At 46.8% G+C, this 27972-nt stretch overlaps 1 protein-coding gene across 2 annotated transcripts in view; it reads right to left on the bottom strand.

Annotated features, from left to right (window-relative positions):
- Nucleotides 1-27972, bottom strand: part of LOC126529691 (uncharacterized) — a 197261-nt gene that overhangs the window by 115849 nt on the left and 53440 nt on the right. For both annotated transcript variants that reach the window (XM_050177199.2, XM_055069997.1), the window contains exons 4-6: nt 13006-13112; nt 8701-8900; nt 3269-3437 (exon numbers count right to left, since the gene is read on the bottom strand). In XM_050177199.2, the coding sequence (XP_050033156.2) occupies nt 3269-3437; nt 8701-8900; nt 13006-13112 (476 nt within the window). The remainder of the gene's footprint in view (nt 1-3268; nt 3438-8700; nt 8901-13005; nt 13113-27972) is intronic.

Raw genomic sequence — 27972 nt, 5'->3', positions numbered from 1 at the left:
CTTTTAAGCGGAAAATGTTTAAACTACGACAAGCTTTTGTGCCATCATGAGTTATATGAAGCAAGAGAGCTCGAGACAAACCCTGATTTAACACAGAGTTACGTGCCTTAATTCGAAGTCAGCGACGAATTTATCAAAGATACAAGGCGTCTAATTCACCAGAGTATTTGGCCTTGATGAAAGCAATAAAAATTGAATTTAGGCAAAAGTCCGGCATCGATAGGACTTGTATTTTTTCAATCTTGGACAATGAGTTGTCAGGGATACCAAAGAATTTTGGAGGTATGTGAAGCGTAATGGCAAAAACAACCGATTGATACCTGCTTTGAAAAATGATTAAATAATCATTCGTGCTAATGCGCCAAAAGTTAAAATTTTGAGCCGTTGTCTTTCATCTGTGTTTTTGCCGTCTATCTCACGCACTGTCTGTTTTGCGTTATTTGTTGAAATAGACCGCATGCCGGAAGTCACCTTTTCTGTCGATGTTGTTCGTAAATTATTAAAAGACGTGAACCAGGCTAAAGCACGCCGCCTAAATGGCGTTGCTGCCGCTATCCTAAGGAATTGTGCAGACGCCCGCTTTCCCCCGGTTGTTCCAGAAGTCCCTCAACGAAATCAACATGCCTGATGATTGGAAGTTAGGGCGAGTCTTGCCGGATGATTCGAAGTTAGCGCGAGTCGTGCCCCATACATAAGAGTATTCTGCGAATCTCCGTTCAGAACTACAGGCCCGTCGCCTTAACTAGTATACGCTGTAAAATTATGGAGCACCTAATATATAGTGGTGTTATGGCTCATTTAAGCCAACCTAATCTCCTACGCCTCAGCCGAGATGGTTTCACGCGTGGTTTATATTGCAATACACAGTTGGTATAGTTTATTCACGATTTAGTTTCGGCAATTGATAAGCAACAAGTTCTTGACTACGTTTTCTTAGATTTTCCTAAAGCATTTGATGTAGTAGCACATAGTCTCCTACGCTCCAAAATAAAAGCTTATAACTTGGACGGTAAAATAATAGATTGGATTGCTGAATATTTCTCATTGTGGAAACAGGCTGTTGTTCTCAACGGTATATCTTCACAATATGCGCCAATTACGTCGGGAGTTCCCCAAGACTCAGTGTTGGGACCGCTATTGTTTTTATTGTATAATAATGATATTTCACTTTGTATACAGTCTTCATTCAGGATGTTTCAGCCGTCGCACGTAGTGCACATATTAATTCAGCGAAAGTAGCCGAGAACACAGTGGCAATTACTTAGTTGTGAAATAAAGGAAAATAAGATAAAAGAATGAATTTGTTAAATCTAATTCGTGATGCCATTAGCAGATCGGTGTGCTTTAGAGACGAATGTGAGCCTACATTATATGGGCTCTTTTTACGCAGAAATATTTAACCAGTGTTCGTTTTCATGAAATAAACTTCCGTTGATACCACGATGGAAGTCCCCGCCCTTAGAAAGAAGGCTGGAAACTATCAGTCAGCGCCGTGCGGTGTCCCTTCACACTTCTTGGTCCCTCTTCAGTCGCCCTGTTTCCGCCATGAACCCATACCAACTTGCACAATTTTTTTTTCGGGAAAGGATCACCACGAAGGTGAAATCTAAATTGAGGCTACTGGCGTACTAGGGGCACGTCCAGATTATTCTGCACTTCAGCAAACCGCTGCGGTGGGGCAGAACAGGTGTCCGGTGGCCCTGACAGCAGGCAGCGCGACTAAGCGTCCTCGCCTTAGTGTTCCTACCCGTTCTCGTATGTGACAGTGAAGTCATGCACCTGCAATCGGCGTATCAGCAGCCATGGCGTCCCGACCAATTCTTCAGCGATGGTAACTAAGAAAAGGCATGATGATCAGTCACGTTGGTGAAATTACAGTCGTACAGATACGGGCGAACTTAATGTGATTGTCTGTCTGTCTGTCTGTCTGTCTGTCTGTCTGTCTGTCTGTCTGTCTGTCTGTCTGTCTGTCTGTCTGTCTGTCTGTATGTATGTATGTATGTATGTATGTATGTATGTATGTATGTATGTATGTATGTCACTCTGTCCGTCGGTCACTGTCTGTCTGTCTGTATCTATCTATCTATGCATCGACCCATCTATGTCCGGATCTAATCGTTTTCCTTTCACGACAACTTGATTCCCTGGGTCATAGCCCGATGCTTACCCATGTTCCAATAGGTCTGCTCTTCAACCAATATTCTTTTGACGCCAACTAGGGTAACTGGGTATATGCTGCTCGGTATGTGCCGCTCTTCAATAAAACTATTCGATGACAATGTGACTTACTGGTTATATGTGTCGCTCCTCACTGACAAAAAACAATTGCAGAAAATTTCGCTCCTGGTGAGCGGAATCGAACCCGTGTCAGCTATGTTCAAATAACCCTGTACAAATATGCACTGACGCCACGCACGCCACGTGTTCAGAGTTAGAACCGCAAGAGTGGTGCCCGGCGGCCTCATACGCAGCCTGTCTCCGAGGTGGCAATAGGGTACGTGTCACTACATCGCTTCAATGCTAATCGCATTAGCGTTAACATTCTCCAGGAAATGTGTTGTGCTGGAACTTTTTTGCTTTGAATATTCTATTTTATTCCAATAGCTTTCATAATGGACATGCTTCCCAATTTAAAGTATCTTTTAGAGTTTCTTTTGATTGGTGTATCTGATGTAATGTGTGTTACATGTAATTCATTTATGTTCTCTAAAGCACACGCGTATGTGATGCATCGGCCTTGAAAGTACAATACATAAATGAAAGGAAATTTGTCACACGTTGTGTACACCCGTGAGCAAAAGTATACGGTCTATGGATTGCGCGACAAAGCTGATTTTCTCCTCTGCCTGTGAATGCAATTTGAAATTAAAAACTGCAGTTCAAACTTGCCACTACGAAATTTCCAGAAAATTCGTCAATTTCAGTTTATGAATATTAATGACGAAGAAATTCAGTTTTTCGGTGACCCTGTGGTCCGTATACTTTCTCTCACGGAATGCACAAGCATGAATGGACACTGGGCGTTCTTGGGGAACTCATCACATTGCAATACTGCTCCGAAAACCATAGTAATGCGAAATAGTGCTCCAAAAAGCAAACCTAAAGCCTCGCTTCCAATGAGTCAACATTGATTACGCGAGCGGGAGGACACACGACAAGATTTATTGAAATTCGTTAAACTTTGCAATGTCACTCAATGTGCAATAATGAGTAAAAGAATGCCAGTGGCAGGTTTGTCCACGTTGTGCTACCGAAAGTAAAGACTTACCCTGTACTTGGCAATAGACGCCAGCACCAATGCCAAGTCAACGGCGGCCAGTAGGACGACCTGCACCTGCTGCGTCAACATCGTGAAGAGGAGCCATATGGGACCCGCGTGCATCAGCGGCAAGTAGCCGAGAAACACGTCGCCCTTATGCAGTCCGTCGTTCTTGTAGCTGCGAGAACAGGGCCTAGTTCAGATCGTTAATGATGAGACTATTTGGCATGACCGGTGATACGCTTGAAAAGGCTCCTGATCGCGTCTGACATTTCTAACACATTTTGAGTAGCACGCATTATATACAGAATACTTCGGCGATCACCTTTGCTGAACGTGGCAGCGCTACGCACCGCGAGGAATACAAAAAATTAAAAAACAAGAAATCCCGTGCCCTTTCTCTGGACTTCTCCGGCTCCTTCGCACGTCGTGACTCATGCAGGGTACTCATTTTGACGTCCTCAGAGTTTACCCTGATGACATCCCTGATTACGTCGAACTCAGTACTCTGTGTGAGTCATGACGTGCGAAGGAACCGGAGATGTCCAAAGAAGAGCGCAGGACAGTTTACCCTCGTGACGTGAAACTCAACATCGATTAGTCACAGCGAGTGACTAAAGCCCCCAATGTCACAATAAGCGGATGTCTTTTATGAGAAGGGAAGGGGCACCGATCACCATGCGCCATTGATCTTTCCGTCCAGTCGACTCAGCTAAAAAAAAATTACATTCTTGGCTTTTTCGGGCCACTCCCAAGATCTGATTTTGTGGTAGTGTGGGAGTGTGGCATAATTTTTATCACTGGGCCTTCATGGACGGGCACAAAAGCCGCGGTGCACTCATTCATTCCGGCCCCATCTGAATGCGCGACCGCCATGGCCTAGATCGAACACGTGACCTCGTCCTTGTGAGCGCAGCGCCATAGCTAGCGCAACGAGTGCGTCGAACAATGCAAGGAGTCGTTGCAGAGAAGCGGCGCTGCACAACCGCGTCAAGTGTGGCGGCATCGGCAGGTGGGCAAACACAAGGCTTCGCTTCATTTCATCCTTCAATGACAAATGACGACTTCTCTGAAATTCAAGTTCACCCTACGAGGCTAAATTCATTTCGCGAGACTTCACCTCACCGTCCAGTGGTTACCAGTGGCCTAGTCAGGATCCTATTACTCAGGTGTAAAGACATGGCTGATCGGGTGGCTCAGCGAGTTAGATTACTGCGAAACATGCCGAAATGTTTTGTTCTAATTCCTTGCTGCAACACTCAGTTGCAGCAGGTCATCCTAAATGTCTTTTTTGTTTTATTTACAAACGCATATCTGTAGGAACAACCGTGGAAGAGCGCTCTTATTTGCCCTACCTTCGGGTCGCAATTTAATGCGCATTTTCATTGTCACCATTTAGTGTTAATGTGGTGATTCTCATCAATAGCGCAGGCTACTTGCAGTGACTCATCCTGCGCTCTAGCGTACTTACTAGAGCCCAGAGTTTAGGCAAATGCCTATTGTGTTTCTTGCTTCATAATCAACCATTTACATCTTATGAGCATGAATTTAGTGTTAGGAAAACGGTTAGTACTCTATTTATGACGCCTATATATACCTGTGTCTGGCATTAGGGTTTATGAATGTCTCGGTCTAATTGTCACGTTGTAGTGACGTTGAAACAAAGTAACAACTGCGAATCCTGAAACTAGCTCTATATTGGGCGAACCGGGGTCCAGAAGACAAACTCAAATCACAACGACAGCGGCGAGCACAGGCGGCGATTGTGAAAAACCTGATCGGTGGGTTTAAGCCGTTTAACCGCGTCGGCTTTCACACATTTTACTCGGCGAAGGTTCAAGCCTAATCGCTAGCATCCGAGCGCATTCCAGAATGCGCTGCACAGTTCTTGTCGAGCATACAGTCTGATAACACAAAGTTCGGCGAGAACATACACAGCCGATAAAATCAACGATAACATTCGATTATGTTCCAGTGATGCAGGCGCTTCTTGTGCTGAGCGATAACATTAAGTTGTTAGCGGATGAAATATAGTCCCCGAGAAAAGGATAAATAGGTACAGGTGTCATTATGAATGGCCTTTTAGGGCTCATTAGTCCCTATGTTCAACATCAGCCTGTACAAAACCGTCTTTAGCCAACAGTTTCGCTTTCAACTGCAGTTGAAGATTCCTGATGCTTTCTGGCAACATCAATTCTTCTGAACTCTATCAGGTTCAACCAAACACGTGCAGGCGAGTGTTAGTTTCGGTTTTAAGGAACATGCGTTCTCCAAGCGGTTCCCGGACATCCTACCTAAATTTTTTTTAATTTCTTTTTTTCTGTGTGAATTTTAGATCGGTTGAAGCGCAGGAAGCGGTTGTCTTCGTGCGTCCGTCGAGCTTAACTCCGCTCAGCCTTGCCACTCGCTCAGCCATATCACACGTCGGATCGCGCTTGGTCATCTGCTTCTGTTGTCGCCCCAAGTATGAGGATAGGAAAGATAAGACAGACAAGCTTCACCAGGCGGGCAACGAACGGAAGACGCAGGAAACCAGCTCAACCGAGCATTCGACGAAGATGGCTAAATCGGAGCATCACATGTGCAGCGCCGCTCTGTGGTGTTCTAACACTGGGAATTCCAGTTCTGCGAATTTCCTAACGACAGCTAGTAAGCAAGGTAAGCACAAGTATGTCACTTTATTTTCTGAGCAGGTATTCATTCATAACAAACTAGTTCTGTGCAAGCCTGAGTAAACTGACATAGGAGCGGTGTCGCTCGACCGATTCGTTATGACGGTAGCCCATCTGCTGTCGGTGAAATACTTGTACTGAAGTGCTTGAGGGCCGTGTTTGTTGGGCTATACATTTATGCACTCTTTACTTTGTCGACACATACAGCCAAGGCTGAACAAAAAGGACACAGCCATGATATCTTATCAAATTTCAAGATCAATTGCGGCGAAAGGATCCACGCGGGTAACTTCTCGTTGCGTTTTGATGCCCGATTACTAAGATATCGTATTGTAGAAGGTTGAAGCTCCCTATTCTATCTGAATTTTGTAGCGTAGATGGCACCATACCGTAAGTTACCTTGCTTTGAGCTCAGCTTCAGTGGACTTCTCCACTACAGCATGCCCCATAATCAAATCGTGGTTTTGACATGTAAAACCCCGGAATTCAATTGAGTTCAACCTGATAGGAGTCGAAGACGCTAAGGTTACGTTGCTCTACACAGACACCACAGCCTACAGGCACGAGGCTGCTCATCTGTCGAAGACCTTCTACCCGCAAATGGTGCAGGTCACAGGCCTAGCACATTCATATCAGCGCGTTTGCGAAAAACTGAGGGAACACTTCAAATACGTTAGCGAGCTTAGTTTGCTTCAGCCAAGGTCGTGTCTTTGAAGGTGCCCTCTGGCAGGTGCTCGTACAAGTGGAAGTAGCAGGAGGTACCCCTCTGCCAGAGCCCATCACCACACGTTGCGAAACGTGGCTACAAGCTGCTGTGTTTTAAACTGCAACTTTTCTGTACTGAAGGCAGTGATCGACGCCTTTTCAGGAGACGAGAGTGCTTCAGCCAGGTAGGCTCAAGCTGCCTTCTCTGAGGACAGCCTCCAGGGAGACCTCGCCTAGTTGTGCACTAAGTTGACGTTACTCACAAAAAAAACTGTAAAGAAACTAGAAAGTTTGGCGAAACTCTAATTACGAACACTGAGCTAATTCAAAATGCACAGCAACGAATTGCCGCCACTCATAAAGGTCCAGTAGCCGAAAAGGTAGGTGGGAAGTGTCAATTGCTCTTGGACAAAGAAACCAAGGATTCCTGGCCTCAAAGCAACATTGTGAGTTCTCTGCAGAGAGAAATCAAGGATACCGGTGTTGGTTCCGCCATCGAATCTACCCAAGTGCTACTACGCTTCAGTACTAACATCTGTCGACGTCGACGGTTCCTTCTTGCCGTACAACCTCATTCACATCGACAAGAGGCACAACCAAAAGGACTTCTTCTTGGCCAAGTTGGTGCTTAGATTTCCTAGGTACACTTTGTGGCGCAAAACATATTTCTTGAAAAGGGCTAGAAGAAAGGAAGACCGTGAAGCGCCAATGGCGCTTCACTGCGTTCTTTCTTTCTGTCCCTTTTGAAGAAATGTATTTTGCGCCACAAAGTGTACCTAGGTAAGAGGCACAATTTTGAGTCCACGCATGTCGAGATGGTCCGGTGCTGTTTCCCTATTTCCACTGTGAATCTTAGATAATGCGCCGCGTGCTTTCGGAGAAGATTTCTGCCCGTGTGGGTCCTCGTTTCTAGGAGCACACTGAAATCCGAGTCTACGTTCAACGCTGCGTTTCAGCATCCGACATGGCAGTGTTGAACACCCAACGTCGAAACATAACTGTGCATCTGCATTTCTTTCGACCTCGAAATGCACACGCTCTATATGGGTCTGAAAATACGCTTTTTCATCAAACATCTTCTCGGCTGCAAAACACCTTTTGAAAAATGCTCTTCAAATGTGTGAGAGGGTATGCGCCAGTGTTGCAACGCCTTATTTGATCCGCATAATATCATTTTTATGGGTAAGGAAATTCTGAGAGTTGACCCTTACAGTCCTCGTGTAACAATATGTGGAATTTTCAGTAACCCGTCGTCTCTCTTGCGTTTAGTGTTTGTCTGCTTTTGTTGTGTCGTAATTTATTTGCATCAAGTAGACACAAAATAGCACTTCTTCCAAGCAGCATTCCGAAAGCTTTCAAGTTTTCACCCCAGTTTCACTAATGTGACGTCTCGGTAAGGGATAGTGGCCATTCAACACGGATGTGAGCAGTGCGTCGGTTGCGTTAAGCCGGCACTAGCCCAGCAATATCATCAGACGGCCATGTTAAACTTCTGGCGCTTTTGTAACATAGCAAATGCTCAACATTTCGTTTTTCGTATTGATATAGGCCGAGCACGTCTCCTTTCAAAGTATTTGCGTTTTTGCTAAAATGCATGGCGCGTATATTTAGGAAGTTCAAGGCCTTTAATTCATTCTTGTCTTTCTGTTTTTGACGCTTAAAATTCACTTTTAGCAGCCTAACAATCGCGCCTGGTGCCGGCTTACTTTATACTGTGTACAGCCCATTATACGCCTCGCGTCGGCAGTGTGAGTAGGTAAGGTTGCTTAGCTGTCGAAACGGCGACAATAATCTGGAAATCTTGGGTACGTGCAGGCATGTTTTACGTCACGCGATGACATTGTAGCTGTGGTTAGATGGCGAAAAAACGGTCACCGAAACAAGATAAACAACATCTGTGTGTCAGTGCGCTGTGTTATCCCGAGCTACCCGAAACTACGACATTTACCTGACGGTCAGCCCAATCAACGCAGCATTAAAACAGGATTTTGCGCTACTACACAAGACAAGGGTCAAACATGGGCCGAACTATGGCAAGTTCGCCTAATGGCACTTGTGACTCACCTAAAAGTCACAAGCTCCGCGATGAAATTGCGGTGTGTGATAAGGCCCGCCTTGGGCAGCCCTGTGGAGCCACTCGACTGGAACACGGTGAACAGGTCATGCGGGCTCGCGGGCGCCGGACTCTTGAAGTGGCTCCGGGGTTTATCTTTCAGTGCAGCCACGTTGACCGCACCGCAGTATTCACCAGCTGCCACCAGTGCCTGCACGTATACACACAGGAGTGAAAAATGAGATCGTAGCAGCTGCATTTGTCGCGTTGGTTCTAAAAAGACGCAAGGGGGACGAGGCAGTTCTCGACAAGCAAGAGTTCACAGTGAGCGTCCCCCCCGCCCCGGCTCTCGTTGTAGACCGTTACGGAGGAAGAGGAGGAAAAACTTTTATTAAAAAGGAAAGGACAAGCAGATGTCTCTCTGCTTGTGCGGGAGGCGCCCTTAGTCGAGGGCTACTGCGGCTCTTGCTGTCTCCCGGGCCCACTGCACCAATTGCTGCTGGTTACAAAGGTTCGAACTAGTCAGCACGGCCTGCCGCTGCTCGGGTGTGGGTTGGGTATTTGTGGGGCTGCCTTCACGTTGGGGCACGCCTATGTGGTGTGATATAGGGAGGCGTAGTCGTTACAAAGGAAGAACTTCAGTTTGGCCTAGTTGGTGTTTACTGCATATCATATTGACCGCAAATAAAGACGGGGACAGCGGGAGAGTACACATAAACAACAACGTCTCTAGGCCAACTAGGCCAACAACTAGGCCAAACCGAAGTTACCGCCCGTGTTGTTTATGTGTTCTCTCCCGCTGTCCCGTCTTTATTTCCGGTCAATATGATATGTCGTTACAAAGGGTACATTTATATGAGCATAGTGTAGGGTGTATTGCGTGTAGTCTGCTTAAATGGGGGGTATGTATTGGTTTATAATTGTCGCCATGTTACGGCATCTTTATGTGAAAGGGTCTTGTGCGGAGGTGGGTATTGTCATCTGTTTCATCTGTGGTGATGCAGTATAGCGTTGTATTGTAAAGGTACGGGCTCCAAAGATTCGGCCGTATCCCTCCCTTGTGGCGCCCGGAAGCCATGAGCTCGGGCTACAGCGTGCGCACGCCGATTTCCACGGAGTGACTCGTGTCTTGGAGTCCATACTATTTCAACGTCTGGGAATTGGGAGGCTTGTTGGAGGAGTTGGTGGGCGATTGAACATATTCTGCCCCTCGCGTAGCTACGGCAAGCTGCCTAGGAGTCAGTAATAATTGTGACGTACTCGTTGGTCCGAATAGAGGTGATGGCCAAGGCGATGGGTGTCTCCTGCACTACCAGGGCGCTGGCAGTGCGGACCGTCATCTAGACCACCTCTTGATGGTTATGGTCGACAACGCTGGCCATCATTGCTGCTTTTTGGGGGTACTGCGCGGCATCTGTGTATAGTGTGGTGGGGAGACTGCCATATTTTGTGTGTAGTCATTGCACGAGCTTGGCGACGACAGGCATGATGTTCCGGGCGCATGCTTCTGGGGATAGGGGCTACCTTGATGTGCTCCCGGTAGTTGGGGGCCAGATGGATTGCTCGTTCGTGGACTTTGCCGTGTGTGGGGAAGCCTAGGCGTGCTAGGACTGTTCTTCCCGTTGGTGTGAGGGCTAGGCGCTCTCGTTGACTTGTGAGGTGGGCCTCTATAATTTCTCTTATTGTATTATAGACTCCCAGGGCTCCAAGGTTGAGTGTCGCTGTTCCTGGTGGTAGGCTGAGCGCTTGGTTGTATGCTTTCCGATGAAGTACGTCTAGTTGATCTATCTCCTTGGGAGTGAGGGGTAAGTACGGGGCAGCGTAGGCAATGCGGCTCATTATCATGGCCTGGACGAGCTGTGTAATGCCGTCTTCTTTCAGTCCGTATTGTTTGGTGTGGATGCGGCTGACCATTCGCATGATTAGGAAGGTGGTCTGCTTGAGACGTTGCATGGTGTATTCACCTCCGCCGTTCTGCTGTATGTGGAGGCCGAGAATGCGGACGGGGTTTGCTCTGGGTATTTCTTTGCCGTCAAGGGTGAGTGTGATGTGGAGTATTTTGTTGAGTGGTCTTCGTGATTTCTGTCGAACGACTAATTGTTCTGACTTCTCGTGGGAGCACCGGAGACCACTTGTTTGCTTGTCCACTTGTCCAGCAATATTGCTGGACGACGTCGGTCGCTTGTTGAAGGGCGTCTTGTTTCTCTCCTTTGGAACCAGGGGTGCCCCAGGTAGTGATGTCATCGGCGTATATTGCATGCCTGATTCCCGGTATTGCGTTGAGTTTTCCAGGTAATTTCATCATAGCGATGTTGAAAAGCGTGGGTGATAGAACAGCACCTTTTGGGGTTCCTTTATACAAAAAGGTGAGGCATGCAGACAGGAGACAGGAGAAGAGAAGTGGACAACACGAACGCAGACTATCAACTGAAGGGAGCACTGAGGCGAAAAGAAGCAAGAAGACATAAAATTAATCTGCGCAAGCTCTGGAATGGTATCACCACGTCTCAGTCCGGTACATGTGCCGGTCTACGTGAGAGATAGCTGTTAAGGCACCTAATCTCTTCCTTATGTAAAGCACCGACAGTTGATAGTCGGCGTTGTCCACTTCTCTTCTCTTGTGTCCTGTCTGCACGCCTCACCTTTTTGCATAATGAATCCTTACCAACTAGCTCAGCTTTCTGTCGTTCTAAGGGATTCCTTTGTTGCGGGTAGGTAACGTCGGAGTTCTGAGTGAGCCAATGCCTATTGTGGCCGTGCGGTTGCTTAAAAGGCGCGTCTCTAATTGTAAGTATTCCAACCACACTTCGTGAGACTGAGGGCCAAACAATGAAATCTTTCTCAGTAAGGAAGCCTTCATTGCGGTGAGGCTACCTTATGTCACTCTGAAAGCTTCCTCACTGAGGGGCCCTCGATGAAGGCTTCCTTGGTGCTTCCTCAGCACAAGGTAGCTCCAATGCTACCTTCATGCGTCCTTACGCCGCTCCTGGCCCTGAACGAGCGCTTCGCCTCACTGCTTAACCACGTGACGTTTGCTTGCGCATGCGCGCTGTCGCCCACCTGCGGAGAAGCGCGAGCACGATACGTCTTGCGAGGCATGTTCGTTTCAGTCACGCGTGGGGCATGAAAGAGTTGCTAGGCGTTGCTAGGTGTCGCACGACGCCGGCGTGCCAGCGTTGATGGAGCCCATCAAGTTTTCCGCTGTAATGCGCTACATCTTTTAAAGTTTAGTAAACAAAACTACAAGAAAGCGTCCACGCTTCTCTATATTAGCTCTTCAATGTAAAGATTGTGCGACGATACAAAATTTTTTTATTGAATAATGGTGTTCGCGTAAAGCTTTTAAGAGATAATCTCGAACCCAGGCGTGCGGCAACCGCCCCTTACGTGAGGACGGGCGAAGGGAGCTTTCAGTACGCTTGCTTCCTCCATGGATCCTTCGCTGTAAGGAGGCCTCACGTAAGGTTAGGAAGCGCTCGAAGGAAAGGAACGTTTCACTGTTTGGGCCTTAGCTTTGTAAGAATGGTATGGCGAGCCACATTGTCGGAATCGCCTTCTTGATTAACGTCAGCTATCGGCCAATAGCAGCCGCGTATGGGAATCCACTATATCACGAAACACTACGTCCAGAAAAGACCGAGGAGCAGGCGTCTGTTGAATGGAGGGCGTTTCCAAGAAAGGCGGCATCGCGCTCCTCCTGCGAAATTCACAGGTCGTGCACGGCTGCAAAATTTGGCTGAGATGTTCACAGCAGCGTAGCATGCTATCCGCTGACTGTGCTTTTTCACCAAGCTTGAGGCGTCATTATGGGCCCCTTTAAACATGCTTCAGAGTGAAAGACTCTTAGATGCGTCAGAGACATGTGCGAGCATCTTAATATGTTAATTATAGGGTTTCACTTGCGAAAACCACAATTTGATTATGGGGCACGTCGTAATAGGAGACTCCTGATTAATTTTGTCTACGGGGGAATGTTCAACGTTCGCCCAATGTAGGGGACACGGGCGTTTTCGCATTTCGCCCCCATCGAAATGCGGCCGCCGCGGCCGGTATTTGATCCCGCTACCTCGTCCTTAGCAGCGCCACACTATAGCCGCTAAGCCGCAGCTGCGGGTTCCGAGCATTTTCAAAATATCTATCGCATTTAGTGGATTCGGTAGCCGAAATTGATGTGAAGTCATGGTATGAAAAAGGCTTTCTTTAGCAATGTGGCCCTTGCTCAATGCTCAAAATATTACACGTTTTGTTTGCAAGGATTCAATAAAGAGGCCACCTGATGTCTATGCTCGACCGCGAGAAGCACGAAAATGGCATACCTTCACTGACGGCACATCCTTGGAGACATCTGTGACTTTCGCCACATTCTGCATGTCGCAGTATACCATAGTGGGCTTTGTCAACTTCAGTAAGCCTGCCATCTCTCCTGTAAGGTCGATGGACAAAAAACATTAATTTTTTAAAGATTCGTCGAACGTATGCTCACAATTACCCGTTTTTCCGGGATACGTCCGATCGGCTAAACGAATTCATTTATCAGAAGGAGACGATCGTATGAAGTGCCGCTTTTGTTAAAGCTCTTCCCAATAATTCCGTGTGACACATCGAACCACTTCGAGTGGCTGCAATAACCCCAGTGGGGCCTAAGCATAGAATGGAGCACAGTGAAACCGGCCTCGCGTATCAGGAGGTTTTCCGATTTGTCGTTTCATCGCTTGGTGATTTAACATTCGCGTTCGGCCATAAGCATAGGGTGGTAAATACATTACTGCCGACTCAATTTCTGATTTCTTATAAACAAGAAAATTACCAAAGATCTTTCTATGACGCGGTTTCACTGACCTCAGGCAACACACAATAAAAACATGACAGAACAATTTTAAAGCGCGACAAAAGATGCCCAAGTCCCAGTTCCTTTTGCACTCAGGGGGCAATGCATCTTCTGTGGCTCGCAATTACAATATAACCACTTGAGTGAGTTCAAATCTGCCCAGCGACATATACCACGGCAATATTGACGGGTCAAAATAGACCGTTTTTTTTTTTTTTACTGAACATTTGCTAACTACATTACAATAGTTTACACCGTTAAACTGTAATGAGCGTGTAAAGCGGTATATAACTTTTACACCCCTAACGCCGTTGCGGGTGTAAGGTGGAGGCCGATTTACACCGTAATCCACTTTTAAGGGCGTAACTAATCTTGCTTTGTTTTTAAGGGCGTAACTAAATTTGCCGATTTGGTTACAACAGTTACGAATAATATATGAATTTGTGCATAATCAGCCTTAAAGAGCGAGTAATCGAGTTGACGTGCTGCATCAGAACCTAATTGTGATTGTTTAAGTGCACTCCCATGTGGCAAACACTCCTCGACTTCTTAACATTGCCGAAAACTTTCATATTGAGCATAATTGTGCGTAGTTGAACCCTCCACCGTCAGACGCTACACCTGGAGTATACCACGCATAAGCTGTGTGGGAGCACACTTTGTGACAGACCGGTAGCACTTTCTTGTCCTCAATCACAAGGTGTATACTTGGCGACATCCGTATTTGGTAGCTAGGTAGTGCTGCGAGAAAGCCGGCTGACCGCGCAATGTTGGTCAGTACAAAAGGACAGAAACATGGCAGCGCGGTATATCTGTTCGTCTGAGCTGCTCTAGCGGGAAAATTTCGGGTAATTTCTTGCATTTAAATGGATGCAGCGTAGGTGTTGTGTGTCGTTCGTCTATGCGGACCAACCTATGCCGCAAGTGACAAGGCATCGACATTCTCGCAGGCGCAGCATGTGTCGTTCTAAAGAGCATGACGCTCCACCAGACAAACTCAGTTGAAGGACTGCAAATTATTTTGCGTGAAAGCTAATAATATTTCGATAATTCTTGCAGAACCCATCGAGGAACCAGTGCCAACGCTAACGTGATTAGTATTGAAGCAATGTAGTGAGACAGCGTATAGTAAGAGGCGTCGTCAATGAGGCGTGTACTGCAGCCGCGCTCCGTTCTGTCAGGCATGGTTTCGTCGCTGCAGCAGTCGCGACAAGCAGCACCCTTCCGAGGCGGAAGGCAAATAAATTTGTGAAGGCTAAGCTGAGCCAGGTTACCGTTGTCTCGTGTCGGGATATTCGCGATGGAGTCACACAGATGTGTTCTGGCGAAGCAGGCGTGTGCGCTAGAAACTTGGCGCGATCTGTTACGGCAGTCCAATTAACTAATTTATTTATTTACTCGAATTTAAAACATATAAATATATCATCCGTCAGCCCACTAAAATATTGATGCTTTTGAGCGGCCGGGACTAAGCAGTGCATTGACCTCAGTGAGACAACTTAGCTTTGCGTTTATATGACCAAAATAAAATGATAAGGAAGACAGAAAAATCAATCTCTTTATGCTCTGCAAAGGTACAGAGAACCTTAATGATGCATAATGCCGTTCGTTTGCTCTGAGGTTCCTCTAGGAAGTAAGTGTAAGCCAAGGTGAAGAGGGAATGTAAAGCGATGCTATAAATGTGCGGACCACTACATACTCACCCTCGGCATGACACAAGGTGCAAGGACGGGCTTTCCTTTTTCTTTTTTTCCCCTCTCCGCTTACCTAATCGCCGCTCCTCCTTCGCTCGTTTAAAGTTCTCAGAGTGAACCTCTGAAACAATTTGGTTACGCATCGTGAAATATTTTTGGCGCAGACAGACTCGGACATGAAATAGGGGTGCCGGATATGTCCTGTAAACGTTACTTACGCCTAATTTATTTCTGCAAACGCGAGGGGCTAATATACACAAGCGGGAACGCGCAGTGAAAGTGCGCACTATTCTTTACTTTAATAAAAAACCTTTTGTGCGCAAACAAACAGGGACGAAGAAGAAGAGCAACACAAGGACAAGCGCATCAGTTTTGCTTCTACTCTTTACGTAACGGAATTTCTCTTATAGCCAGATGAAAGGGTCGCGCCTACGCGATGATTATCTATCTTATTGTCACGTGGTAGTGACGTTAAAGAACACGCTAGCAATACTGTGAAAGACAAAACTAGCTTTTATTGGGCGAACCTGTGCCCACAAAACAGGCTACACTTAAAGCACAACGAGAGCGGCGAACACAGTCGGCGATCGTCGAAAATTCTGATCAGTGGGTCAAGCGCGTCTGCTTTTATACAGCCGTCGTCAAATGTTCCAGACTAATCGCTGGAACCCGCGTGTCTTCAACAAAGTTCTGCACCATTGGCGTCACGCGATGAAATCAGATATCACAAGGTTTGGCGACAACAGACAGCGGATCGATAACATTCCAGAAACTTCCTATACATGCAGGCGCGTCCTGCGCTGTGCGATAACATTCGTTAAGCGGTGAAACGTGGTCACACGAGAAATATCGACATGTAGACGTGTCATTAGTGTCATAGCATGCATGATTTCTTTGGACCATTTGTCCTCGCTCCGGCCTACGATGGAACATCACTGACCCCACATATAAGCAAATTACGTCGCCATGCCGATTGCAGCTTTTCTCGTTGTCTTCGTTTTTCAGTGATGTATGCACGGTACCAGTGCTAACCAGTGGCATAGCCAGAAATTTCGTGTGGAAGGTGGGGGGGTCTCTCGTTTCAGCTCGGCTTCCTCCTTATAAATTTTGTCAAGGGACCAAATACATGCATAATACCTGCATTGCCATTCCCTAAGATGCTGCAAACGAATTCTTGAATGCTACTCACTGTCAAGACAAGTAAAACATGTATTTTTTCATGAAACAATATACTCGTATGTCCCAAACATTTTGTACGAAATAACTGATATTCATGCTTCCATGTTTTTTGTATCATCATCATCATCATCATTATCATCATCACCCTGGTTACCTGGTTACGCCTACTGCACGGCAAAGGCCTCTCCCATACTTCTTCATCTACCCCGGTCATGCACTAATTGTGGCCATGTTGTCCCTGCAAACTTCTTAATCTCATCCGCCCACCTAATTTTCTACCACCCCCTGCTACGCTTCCCTTCCCTTGGTATCCAGTCCGTAACCCTTAATGACCATCGGTTATCTTCCCTCCTCAATAGATGTCCTGCCCACGCCCATTTCTTTTTCTTGATATCAACTAAGATGTCATTAACTGGCGTTTGTTCCCTCGCCTAATCTGCTCTATTCTTATCCCTTAACGTTACACCCATCGTTCTTCTTTCCATAGCTCGTTGTGTCGTCCTCAATTTAAGTAGAACCCTTCTCGTAAGCCTCTAGGTTTCTGCCCCGTAGGTAAGTACTGGTAAGGCACAGCTATTATACACTTTTCTCTTGAGGGATAATGGCAACCTGCTGTTCATGATCTGAGAATGCCTGCCAAACGCACCCCATCCCATTCTTATTCTTTTGATTGTTTCCGTCTCGTGATCCGGATCCGCCTTCACTACCTGCCCTAAGTAGATGTATTCCCTTACCACTTCCAGTGCCTCGCTACCTATCATAAACTGCTGTTCTCTTCCGAGACTGTTAAACATTACTTTAGTTTTCTGCAGATTAATTTTTAGACCCACCCTTCGGCTTTGCCTCTCCAAGTCAGTGAGCATGCATTGCAATTGCTCCCCTGAGTTACCAAGCAAGGCAATATCATCAGCGAATCGCAAGTTACTAAGGTTTTCGTCATTAACTCTTATCCCCAATTCTTCCCAATCCAGTTCTCTGAATACCTCCTGTAAACACGCTGTGAATAGCATCTAAAGACATTATCACACGAGCTTTAGAAGTATATCAGTCCGAAACCAGCAAAGCAGTGCATGCCGCAGATATGAAAAAACGTAATTGCCATGAAATTAACATGTTGAGGACAAATGTTTTAACGAAACTTTGTCATTCAAGAACCTTGTTTACATATTTGTACATATGTAACCGCCAGGGGAAAATCTCAATAACGCGGTCTTTTGTTCCAATGTGTTGCTCAGGAGCAGCTGCCACCTGTCGTGTCTTGTGAGTAATTGCACCGAAATTATAGTCAGAGCACATATATAAAGCAGGAGTTCCGCAAAATATACGAGGACGAGAGTTTAATAAAAGTGAGCAAATGCGAATATATGACAAACGAGGCACTTTATTTAACAGTAGTCTCCATGAGTATTTAGACATTTGTCCCACTGACTATAACGAGTCGCGTGATTCCCCTCTCATAAAACTCCTTGGGTTACTGCTTCAAAAAGTCTGTAACTGACTCTTTCACGTCATCGTCCGACGCGAATATGGTTCCCTTGAGCTGTTTCCTCAATTACCCCAAGATGTGTAAGTCGAAAGGGAACAGGTCTGGGCTGTATTGAGGATGTTGTAGCGTTTCCTATTTGAACTTTACCAGCTTCGTGTTAACCACATCGGCGACGAAGGACTGGCGTGAAGCAAGACGGCCCCATTCATCAATTTCCCACGTCGTTTGTTTTTGATTGCGACACGCAGCCAATCCGGCGTTTCACAATATCGGAAACGATTGATAGACTCTCCAGGTTTAACAAATTCGATCAGTTATGGCCCCCGACGATCGAAAAAAAATTCAACACCTGTCCGGCGGAAATGACGACCTTTGCTTTCTTTGGGGTGGTGAATTCAAATGTTGCCACTGTAAGCCTTGCCGCTGTGTTTCAAGCTCGTAGTAGTGGCAGGATGGTTCTTTCCCGGTCGGAATTGCGGACAAGAAGTCGTCACCCTCATTGTGATACTGGATCAGATGAGTCAAGGCAGCACCGAACCTCTCCGTCTTCTGACGGTGGTTCAAAATCTTGTGCAACCACTACGCAAACCAGAGCCCATAACGGAGACGTTCATTAATTATGGCGTGAACCGAACCGTGACTGAAGTGCACACGCTCTGCCAGTTCATCGATGCTTTCCAGAAGAGGGTTGTAGAGCCGAAAAATGACAACACATAGCAAGCGAGACGGGACAGGTGCCTGTCCCGTCCCGCGTGCAATGTGTTGTCTTTTTCGGCGCTACAACCCTCCTCTGGAAACATGCACCAACTAGCCCCCCAACAAGTATTACTCAGTTATCATCGATGCTTATCCTGCGTTCTTGCCTAATCAGTTCATCAACCCTTCGAATTGTGTTCGGAGTGATTGCGCGGCGGCTTTGGCCCGGTCTTGAATCTCTTTGCAACTTTCACGTCCTTTTTTGAACAGTGTCCTCCAACACTTACATTGGCTCATGAAATGCAATGATTAGCGTACACGGCAGCCATACGGTGACGAATTTATTTTGGAAAACACCTTCAACTGTCAAAAACCTCACGACACCACGTTGTTCAACCTTTGGAGCATCCATTATGTCACGCAACCATGTTGAACTCAGTGTATGAGAGCGTCAAAGAAGAATAATCCTCACATCTGCGTGCCACTTTTGTAAATGACGGATGCTTGTGTGCTACGCGCATGCCCTGCAGATAATGAACCGAGCTGTTATTGCGCGGGGTGGGTTGGCTCACTTTCATTTCACTCGCCCTCCTGCATTATAAATGCGAAGATGCAGCTTGATAAAGGACAAATAAGTGTGAATGGAAACAAAGTTCACTGCACGTATACACAAAATTTCACAAAAAGATAGTTAAATATAGGTATAACTCTCCAATAAATGTACGTATCTAAGAAAATGTCACTGCATGTAATGCGTCAAACAAGGCAAATAAACATGTTGCGCAATCATAGATTCACAGATCACAGAATCCTACGGCCCACCGCCAACAACCAACACGCCCTCTACGCCCCCTGATGTATCGCGCACGAAGTAAGGCGGTGCGCTTCCTGCCCGCTTTTATTTCTTGCTCACAGAAGACTGAGCCACCATCATCGACTCACCCAGGCCACCACCATCCCCTACGCTTTCACTTGCACATACAGCATGCGGCGCACGGTCACGATGGTATGGCGTAGGACTTAATGTATACGTAACATGAGGGCAACGGCGACGGCCGCAATGCACCTGGAGTGTCCATATAATTGCTTTCACAATACTATAATAAGGGTATCCGGCAACTGAAGCGTCCCGTGGGCCATTACTTTCCGCAAAAGAAAACTTTCACCATGCGACAATTCGCTGCATCGCAACAATGTCTTTTTGTGTGTGTGTGTCTGGCGGGGGCACCCAAATTTTAAAAAAACGCTAAGGAAAGCGTGTTGGCCACAACAGAACGCCTACTTCGGGCGCCTACAATGTAGCTACCGAAGGAATATCGAAGAAAACGTGAGACGTTTGCACCCCAGAGAAGCATGCGCATACTGCTCGGTATCCTACACCGGCGAGACAAGACTTTCCGGAGAGGTCACGCTCAAATCAACGCATTGTAATCCTTCGAGTCCCCACAGCGATGGCGGCGAGCGACCACTGTTTCTTTTTTTTTGTCTGCTAGTGAGAATAGTACTACAGGGACTACAGGGGGACGACACTGGCGTTGGCGACAATTCTCGCCAAACACGCGGAGACAGCTGACGAGGCCGCTATAGCACTCGCCACCCATACAAGCGAGGATGCCATAGTGGTCTTCACCGACTCTCAAACAGCGGCACGCAACTACATGAAGGGCAGGATCTCCTTTAAAGCGATCAACTTACTGAAACGTGGCGATACTCCTCCCCCTTACACCTGCGTCACGTAGGTTCCGGGACACGAGGGACTCGAGGGGAATGAAGCGGCACACACCGCGGCCCGCGCAAGCATCAACCGGGCTTCCCCGCACGACATTCTAGACAGGTCCCACCCACCCAAATCAGAGGAGGAAACGGAAACAATACCGTTAACTTACCAAGCTCTGCTACAACACTATCGACTTGGACGCAGGGTCTACCCTCCACCACATCCAAAACTAACAAGAAACGAAGGCACAGACTACAGGCGACTCCAGAGCAATACCATTACCCACGGAAGCTTACTGCATCATTTCCACCCGACGCTATACAGTTACATCTGTCCACACTGCAACGTGCCAGACACCCTGGCGCACCTCCTCATGCAATGCAAGAACGCCCGAACAAGCATCACAGCGCCACAACTAATAGCAGCAGACGCAGACCCAAACCTCCTCGCTGAAATGTGGGAGGCTGCGATCTCCAAGCCGGACCTGGTCGACCAGCGCGAACTCCTCGCGCAGGCCCGGAGGGCGATCCAAGCCAGAGGGTTCCTGGAATAAGGGACCCTCCCACGTCGACTGACGAATCACTACTTCAAATAAAAGTTTCTCTCTCTCTCTCTCTCTGCTAGTGAAAAAGCGTCCAAAACTCAGCCAGGCGAAAGTACGCTCTGTCAGAAAAAAACCAACGCGCACCTTGGTGCGCCGCGCGGTGTTGGAGGCAACACGAGGAAAACACCTGCGCTCTGGCTGGCTCTGGCAGCCTGCGGGTAGCGAGGACAAGAAAATAGAACAGGCTCAATGTGTCCTCGCGAATAAAAGTGAAAGTAGAAAAATAAATGAGAACGTAGTAACCTTTGCTGCCTTTAGTGTCTTGACATGGTTGCTTAGGCGCAGGTAACAATAAGTGCTGAGATTGTTTTCTGTGATATGGCGACACAAATGAACCACCAGAACGTTTCGTCTCATCGGGCCTCGCCGCCTCGCTGCGTGCTTTGTCAACTTGCCTGATTGCGTGTTGATTTGGCTTGTCTCGGTTCGTGGTCCGACCTTTGGCTTTAGCAAAGTCAATGCACCTTTGGCGCCAAATGTTTATAAGAACAATAAACCCACAATGTTCCGGAGTTGAAAATGTAAAGCATGACTTTCAAAATGTTAATTGACCTTTCGCATGAAAAGATTATGAGAGCATTATACCCATAATGTTTCGGAATTTAAATTAATGCGCTCCGTAGATTCCGCGGCCTCCGTGAGATGCCGCGACGAGCTCGCGCGCCATCAAAACGTCCTTGAAACTTTGTGCTCTGATGGGGTTCCTTGCGTCACGTGACTCCCGGTGCATGGGCGTTGCAGTGAAATCCGGCCCGAGTTCGCAATGATCGCACTGAGACGTCTTTTGGAGTGTACAATAGACATTCTAGACAAAATCCAGAACGATTTCCGGAGTCGGGGATTGTTTTGGTCGCCGGTGCATGACAGCATGAAAAAATTTCGGGGCGGGGGGGGGGGGGCGGGAGGGGGGGCTGGAGTCCCATAAGTCTCCCCCCCCCCTTGAATGCGCCCCTGGCGCTAACCGCAACAAAATCGCGGTCATCGTAGAGCCTGGCAACAACACATTCTTTGATATGCATAAGCATCCACTTCTACAAGCAACTATTATCCCCGGCAGCAAGCAGAGCTAGAACGGAACGGTCACCATTATAATATATCCTTGGTTTCCACCCTAAATGAAAGAAGGGTGTTGACCTTATCTCGCACTGCGGCAAAAACGCCAAATGTCTGCACTTCCTTAATGCCGCAAAATAAGAACGGTCACAAAAACAGCTATAAATTTTACTGCGACAGCTGTTTGAAAACACTGCGCTGCCCCACTGAAACATAAACAGCTGCTCAAAAGTGTCGAATTGAGCGCACTGGTATGATCTGCTGGCGGTTCACATCATATAGTTCTGCGGATGTTTAGTACTAGTCGTATTTCATTTTGCACACTGTTTTGCGGCCGCGGTAATCAGAAAGAAAAAACATTTCGACTGGGTTCGCTGTCCTGACATGTGTTCAGCTAAACCGAACGGGATGCACCTGCCTCCCACACCGGCTCCAGACTGCGCGATTTTCTGTAGACTGCCCGGCGTTCGGGCTTGCTTGCGTCGAGAACTTTCTCGGTGCAACGCAGCACAAACATGCTGTGCGTGTATTCACAATGTTTGAAACATCGAAATGCTTGAAAAATAGTAGCGCGAGGCGAGAATAGTGCCCCGAAAGAAAAACAGAATGTGAATGAGTGACCTTGAGCTGCCAGTTTCCTCGTTAAGTTGTTCTTATGTGCGATAATAATCAAATGCGCATCAACGTTCACGCATATCATTTACTCATTACAAGAGAGCGTTAGGTGGAAGCACCACCAGTTATGTATGTAATGCTAAATCGTTACGTTCAGTACGCAGGCGCGCACTCCTATATTAATGAATAGCTACGGGGTATTGCGGACCTGTGATATACATATTAACGAATAGTGAAATTTTTAAAGTGAAGAGGGCTATCAAGCGGGGAGCCACAATGTACTAATATTTGTTTGTTTTATTAACGGGGTTCATTCAGATCTGTCGAGTGGCGGAAGGAAATGAAGCGGCAGCACCAAGCTTCGGCAAGGTAACGATGTGGGTCCAAGCTACGCGATGGCGAAGTGGCTTCCAATGGTGTGTCTTCTTTCTTACAATGTTTAATGTGATTAGCATTTTTGGGTAACGTGTTCCACTTCGCGCTGTGTTTACATGTATCTAACCTCTGTTCCGCTAACTTGCGTGACCAGGTGTGTGCCACTGAGTATGTGCCCCTCATCAAGCACAACAAAAGATCCATTATAAATTATCCGGTGGTGGGCACGAATAAATGGTCGTGACATATGTAGTACATTCAGAAGAAAGGGGGTTAACCGAGGGGGGGCGCCCATTTTTGTTAATCATATTATAAGAAGCCAACAAACAAAGACGTCAAGGACAACACAGGTAAAATTACTTGTACTGACTAATTGAAATAAAGAAATTATAAATTATTGGCATTGAAAGTGAGTGAAAAAACAAGTTGCCGCAGGTGGGGAACAATCCCGCGTCCTTCGCATTACGCGTGCGATGCTCTACCAATTGAGCTACCGCGGTGCCATCTTCCCATCCACTTTATCGGGGATTTAGGTGTTGCTACTAGAACCAACCTTGGAAGTGTTAGCCAGCGCCACCACTCACAAACCTTGGCGGTGGATGTGGAACATCCTTGCTGCCGCAAGAGAACTTCCTCGAGAATTTGGGAAATAAACGTCTTGCCAAGATCACTCAGAAGAACGCGAGAAGCCCCGTGGCGCAAGACAATTGAGCGCAAGAAAAAGTCGGCAACCTCAGAAGCGGTACACCGGTTTGAAGAGGTGCAGTCTCGGCATAGCTTGTTAAATGGTCGACAGAAGTGAGAGTCCGACTGTGACCGGAGGGCGTCAAAAGCAAGGGACCAAATACGTGAAAGCCAAAAAATTCAAACGGAGCTTTAGAATCTATTCGCTACGCCAAATTTCAAGCTATAGGCAACAACACTTAGTTATTTCCATTTGGTTGCTTAGTGTTCTTTTTTCTCACTTCTTTCCTTTTTTTTCTTTTATTTATATATTTATTCTATTTCAGTAATTCTTTTTCACAAGCACTGTCTTCCGCCGCTACTTTAAATATTTCTTTCAGAGAGACAATAGTCCACAACCTGTAGCGAAGCAGATAACAGAAGGGTGCTGTGCACAAGGCCATTGAGACGCCGGCTGACACCCGGCCGTGTCACCAGCCTTGTGCACAGCGCCCCTTTATTATCAAATTCAACACCCTAGCCGCTAACACACCTTCGGTCGCCTCCGCATCCACCCGCCTTACCCCCTCTCCCCTTTAGAAGAACCCCACCTACACACGCTGTGCCGAGCATAGCATATGTCGCTTTGAGAAAGGCAAGTTTACTTGTCGGAACATTGGCTCCCTCTTACCTTGTTCTCGTTTTGCTCAGCGCCGCCTGCCTACCCCATGTTTTCCACGGATGTCATGATATGAGGCTGAAGAGAAGCTAGTTATTTAGCCTTTGACGCTCTAGATTTTTCCATTTACAAGCAATACATTGCAACGGCGCCATGTACATGGCTAACAAATGCCGGCCTCTTGTGAAATTTTCTTCCTTCAATATGAAACCGCAAGTCTTGTACTCCAGTGGATAATTAAAAGGCAATGGCATTACAGTAGGCAAGAATTTTTCACCACGAATAAGACATGATAGAAAGAAACTGGTGGAATTCGCAAAATCTCAAAAAGCATTGAAACTGAAGTACAAGAAGCCCTAGGTTAATAACAGGGCGTACGGTTGCAATATCGCCCATAACTCTGTTTATGAACGTGATGGTACTTCTGCTGAACAGCTTTCCCCTACAGGTGTCGATGTTCGCCGGGATAACTCCTCAGCGTTATTGCGCAGGCACGTTGCCAAATCGCGGCGCGACAGGGGAGATGGATGAAAATCGGGAACAAAAAAAATTCACCACCGATAAAGATACTCCCTAATGCGAAATTGGAGCGCAGCTCTATACATGTTTTCATTTCGCGATATATGAGCTGGTGGGCCTCGTGCGGCCGTTCTGCCTCGTGCGGCCGTTGCGAACAGAGCGAAGTGTAGCGCGACTGCCGCGCTAATCGGAAGATCACGAGCGGCAGTGCGTGGATGATGCTGGGGCACGATTCACAGTAGGCGCCGCAATCAGGCCTCCGTGTATCCAGCGCTTCGCTTTCACATATAGTAACGTTGGACGCGACAGCCGCAGGCCATCGGGGAACAGACGATGCGCGCTACTCTAGCGTCATCTCATAGCCTTCGTCGCCGCAGCGCAGCCCTTCGCTTTGCTTATCATGCTTACCCTCCTCCTCCACTTTCGCATCATGCTTGCACCGTACCCTACTCCACCAGTTTCCTCCGCACACTCTCTTCGCTATCGCCGTCTTTCATTCCCGCTGAGCTCCGCGTTCGCTCTTTCGTCCTTCGCCCTGCTCGTTCGCACGGCTGCTTCGACGACCCCACGGCACGCCGACGCTCAACGCAGGAACGGGCGCCTGAGAGCGGTGCCCTAAGAGATCGCTTTCGTGTTTGCCTACCAACCTAAGAAATGTGCTGTCGAAACGCGACAACGTGAACGCCGTGATTGACGGGAGTGATGCGAATGTACTATTGCTGACTGAAACCTTACTTTATTCAAAAGGAGATAGCAATGAGATTTTGATTGTGTGCAGCGTTTTAATGTTTATCGGCCAGACAGACTTCAAAAAGAGATGGTGGTGTTTTGATTGCTGTTACAGATAACCTTGTTTCTTCTTGCATTAGCACCGTTACTCACTCGGAACTGGTATGCGTCAAACTTTATATATCGTTTAGAAAAGTGTTCTTGAGTCTTTCTTATCATTCTCCATCTAACAGCATTAATTTTGTTGAGAACCTTCATGACGCTATAAGTTCAATAACAGCACGTTATCAAAATGTTTCTATAGTACTTTCTAGTGATTTTAATTACTCATGTATTGTTTGGCCAGCTGCTTTTCCACACTTAAATTTGCTTTCTACAGACGGCAGAAACGTTTTGTGCCTGTGTTATGATTTCAACTTCGAAAAAATTGTTACCCAATCAACCCTGATAACGCCATCTACTTCGAGTGTATTAGATCTTGCCCTTACTATGGCACCTGATATATGTAGTTCTCTTTACTATCTGCCGTGTCTGAGTACCCATGGCCTTCATTCCACGGTGAAATACCAGATAAGCATCATAAAATCACACTCAACATATCCGTCGAGATAATCGAGCTGCTTACTTTGACGCTATTCATCGCGAGTTATGTGTATTCATGGGTGAAATCTTGCAGAACTTCCCTGAGCCAGGCACGTACCCAAGGGGGGGCGCGGGGGGGCCCGGGCCCCCCCCGAAATCAAGTGGCATACCCCCCCCCCTCCCCACCCCCGCCACAACTCCTCACACATTCCTAAATCGCCGCCAGATGAATGTTGAGACTTGGCAGCTGTTCATCGGTCAGCATTATGCTGCCTTTTTCACTCCTTTTAGATGGCGGTAGTTATCGGCATCTGTTGTAATGTGAAGGACGGTTTTCTCATAGATTCCGCACCCGCGCGGTTAACTCGAGATGCGTTCAGTTGTCACCATCTATTCAACCGTCACGCGCATAGCTGTTGCTTTTGTTAGTTCAACCTTCTTTGTTTAGGCTGATCCTGGGACAAGGAGAGGGATGCGGCTGTTACTCAGCTGGTCTGTACTCTCATGGAACGAGTTGCGGCCGGAGAAAACGCCAGTTGCGTTTAACTTATCCCTTTGCTTCATTATTTCCTTGAGTTACGGCTCGCCGCGACGCTGGCAGATGCGCCGGAAGCGCTGCCCGGAACCATAGACACGTGATATGGGTTAGATAAGGTGGGAAATAAAATAATGTCAAAGAGCGTCCATCATGAAACTCTGCAATAACCCTTAAACCCATAAGCAAGATGACTGTCGCCCATTACCTCGTCTGTTTTTCCCTAATTGTATAGCACTTTTCGTACAAAATTGGCAACTGGAAACAAAAATCGCAAGGAGTTGAGAAATTAAGCGATCTACTAAGGGAGAGAGCCAAGGCAACAACCAAACTGCGAGCAAAAGCGCATAATAAAAAGGTTAACCGTTGTTTATGAGAATATTTATGGATCAACATCTTTTTATTTAAAAACGAAATAGAGAAAACGCCGCCGGAAGTGGAGAACAACTGCTTGTTTTGAATGACGCTTCTACAGTTATCGGTCGAACCGCCTCACGTAGCCGCTTCTCTGCTGTGCTTATGTGGGTGTTTTTCTAACCTTTCGCAGTGAGCGCACTACGTCTAGAATCGCAGAGTCCTGCGCTCTATGCGTTTGTATGGGACTGGCGGCTGCACAGCGTTACGCAATTCGCGGAACTGTCAAAACTGATCAACAAGGCAAAAATAACTGATATTCGAAACTATAACATGAGAAAGACTGAAGAAGCCGTAAAAAATGAACGCAGCCTGAAATCAGTAAAAAAGAAACCTGGCATAGGACAAACCATGATGTATGCACTAAAAGATAAGAAGGATAATATCATCAGCAATCTCGAAGATATAGTAAAAGCAGCGGGAAAATTCTAAGCTGACCTGTATACAGTACCCAGAGGAGTCACGATACCTCACTTAGACACAGTAATGAACAGGGTTCAGAAACTCTCCTATAACTAGCGATGAGGTCAGAAGGGCCCTCAAAGACATGAAACGATGAAGAGCGGGAGGAGAAGGTGGAATAACAGTCGATTTAATCAAAGATGGAGGAGACATAATGCTTGGAAAACTGGCGGCTCTTTATACGAAGTGTCTATCGACTGCAAGGGTCCCAGAAAACTGGAAGAATGCAGACATTCTATTAATCTACAAAAAAGGAGACGTTAAAGAATTGAAAAATTATGGGACCATTAGCTTGCTCCCAGTATTATATAAAATATTTACCAAAATAATCTCCAATAGAATAAGGGCAACATTGGATTTTGTCAACCAAGGGAACAGGCTGGCTTCAGGAAGAGATACTTTACAATGGATCACATCCATGTCATCAATCAGGTTATCGCGAAATCTGCAGAG

This window comes from Dermacentor andersoni, chromosome 9 (genome assembly GCF_023375885.2).
Source record: "Dermacentor andersoni chromosome 9, qqDerAnde1_hic_scaffold, whole genome shotgun sequence".
NCBI lineage: Eukaryota > Metazoa > Arthropoda > Arachnida > Ixodida > Ixodidae > Dermacentor > Dermacentor andersoni.
Note: the sequence above shows the minus strand (reverse complement) of the source record. Positions and strands in the feature narration are given on the sequence as shown.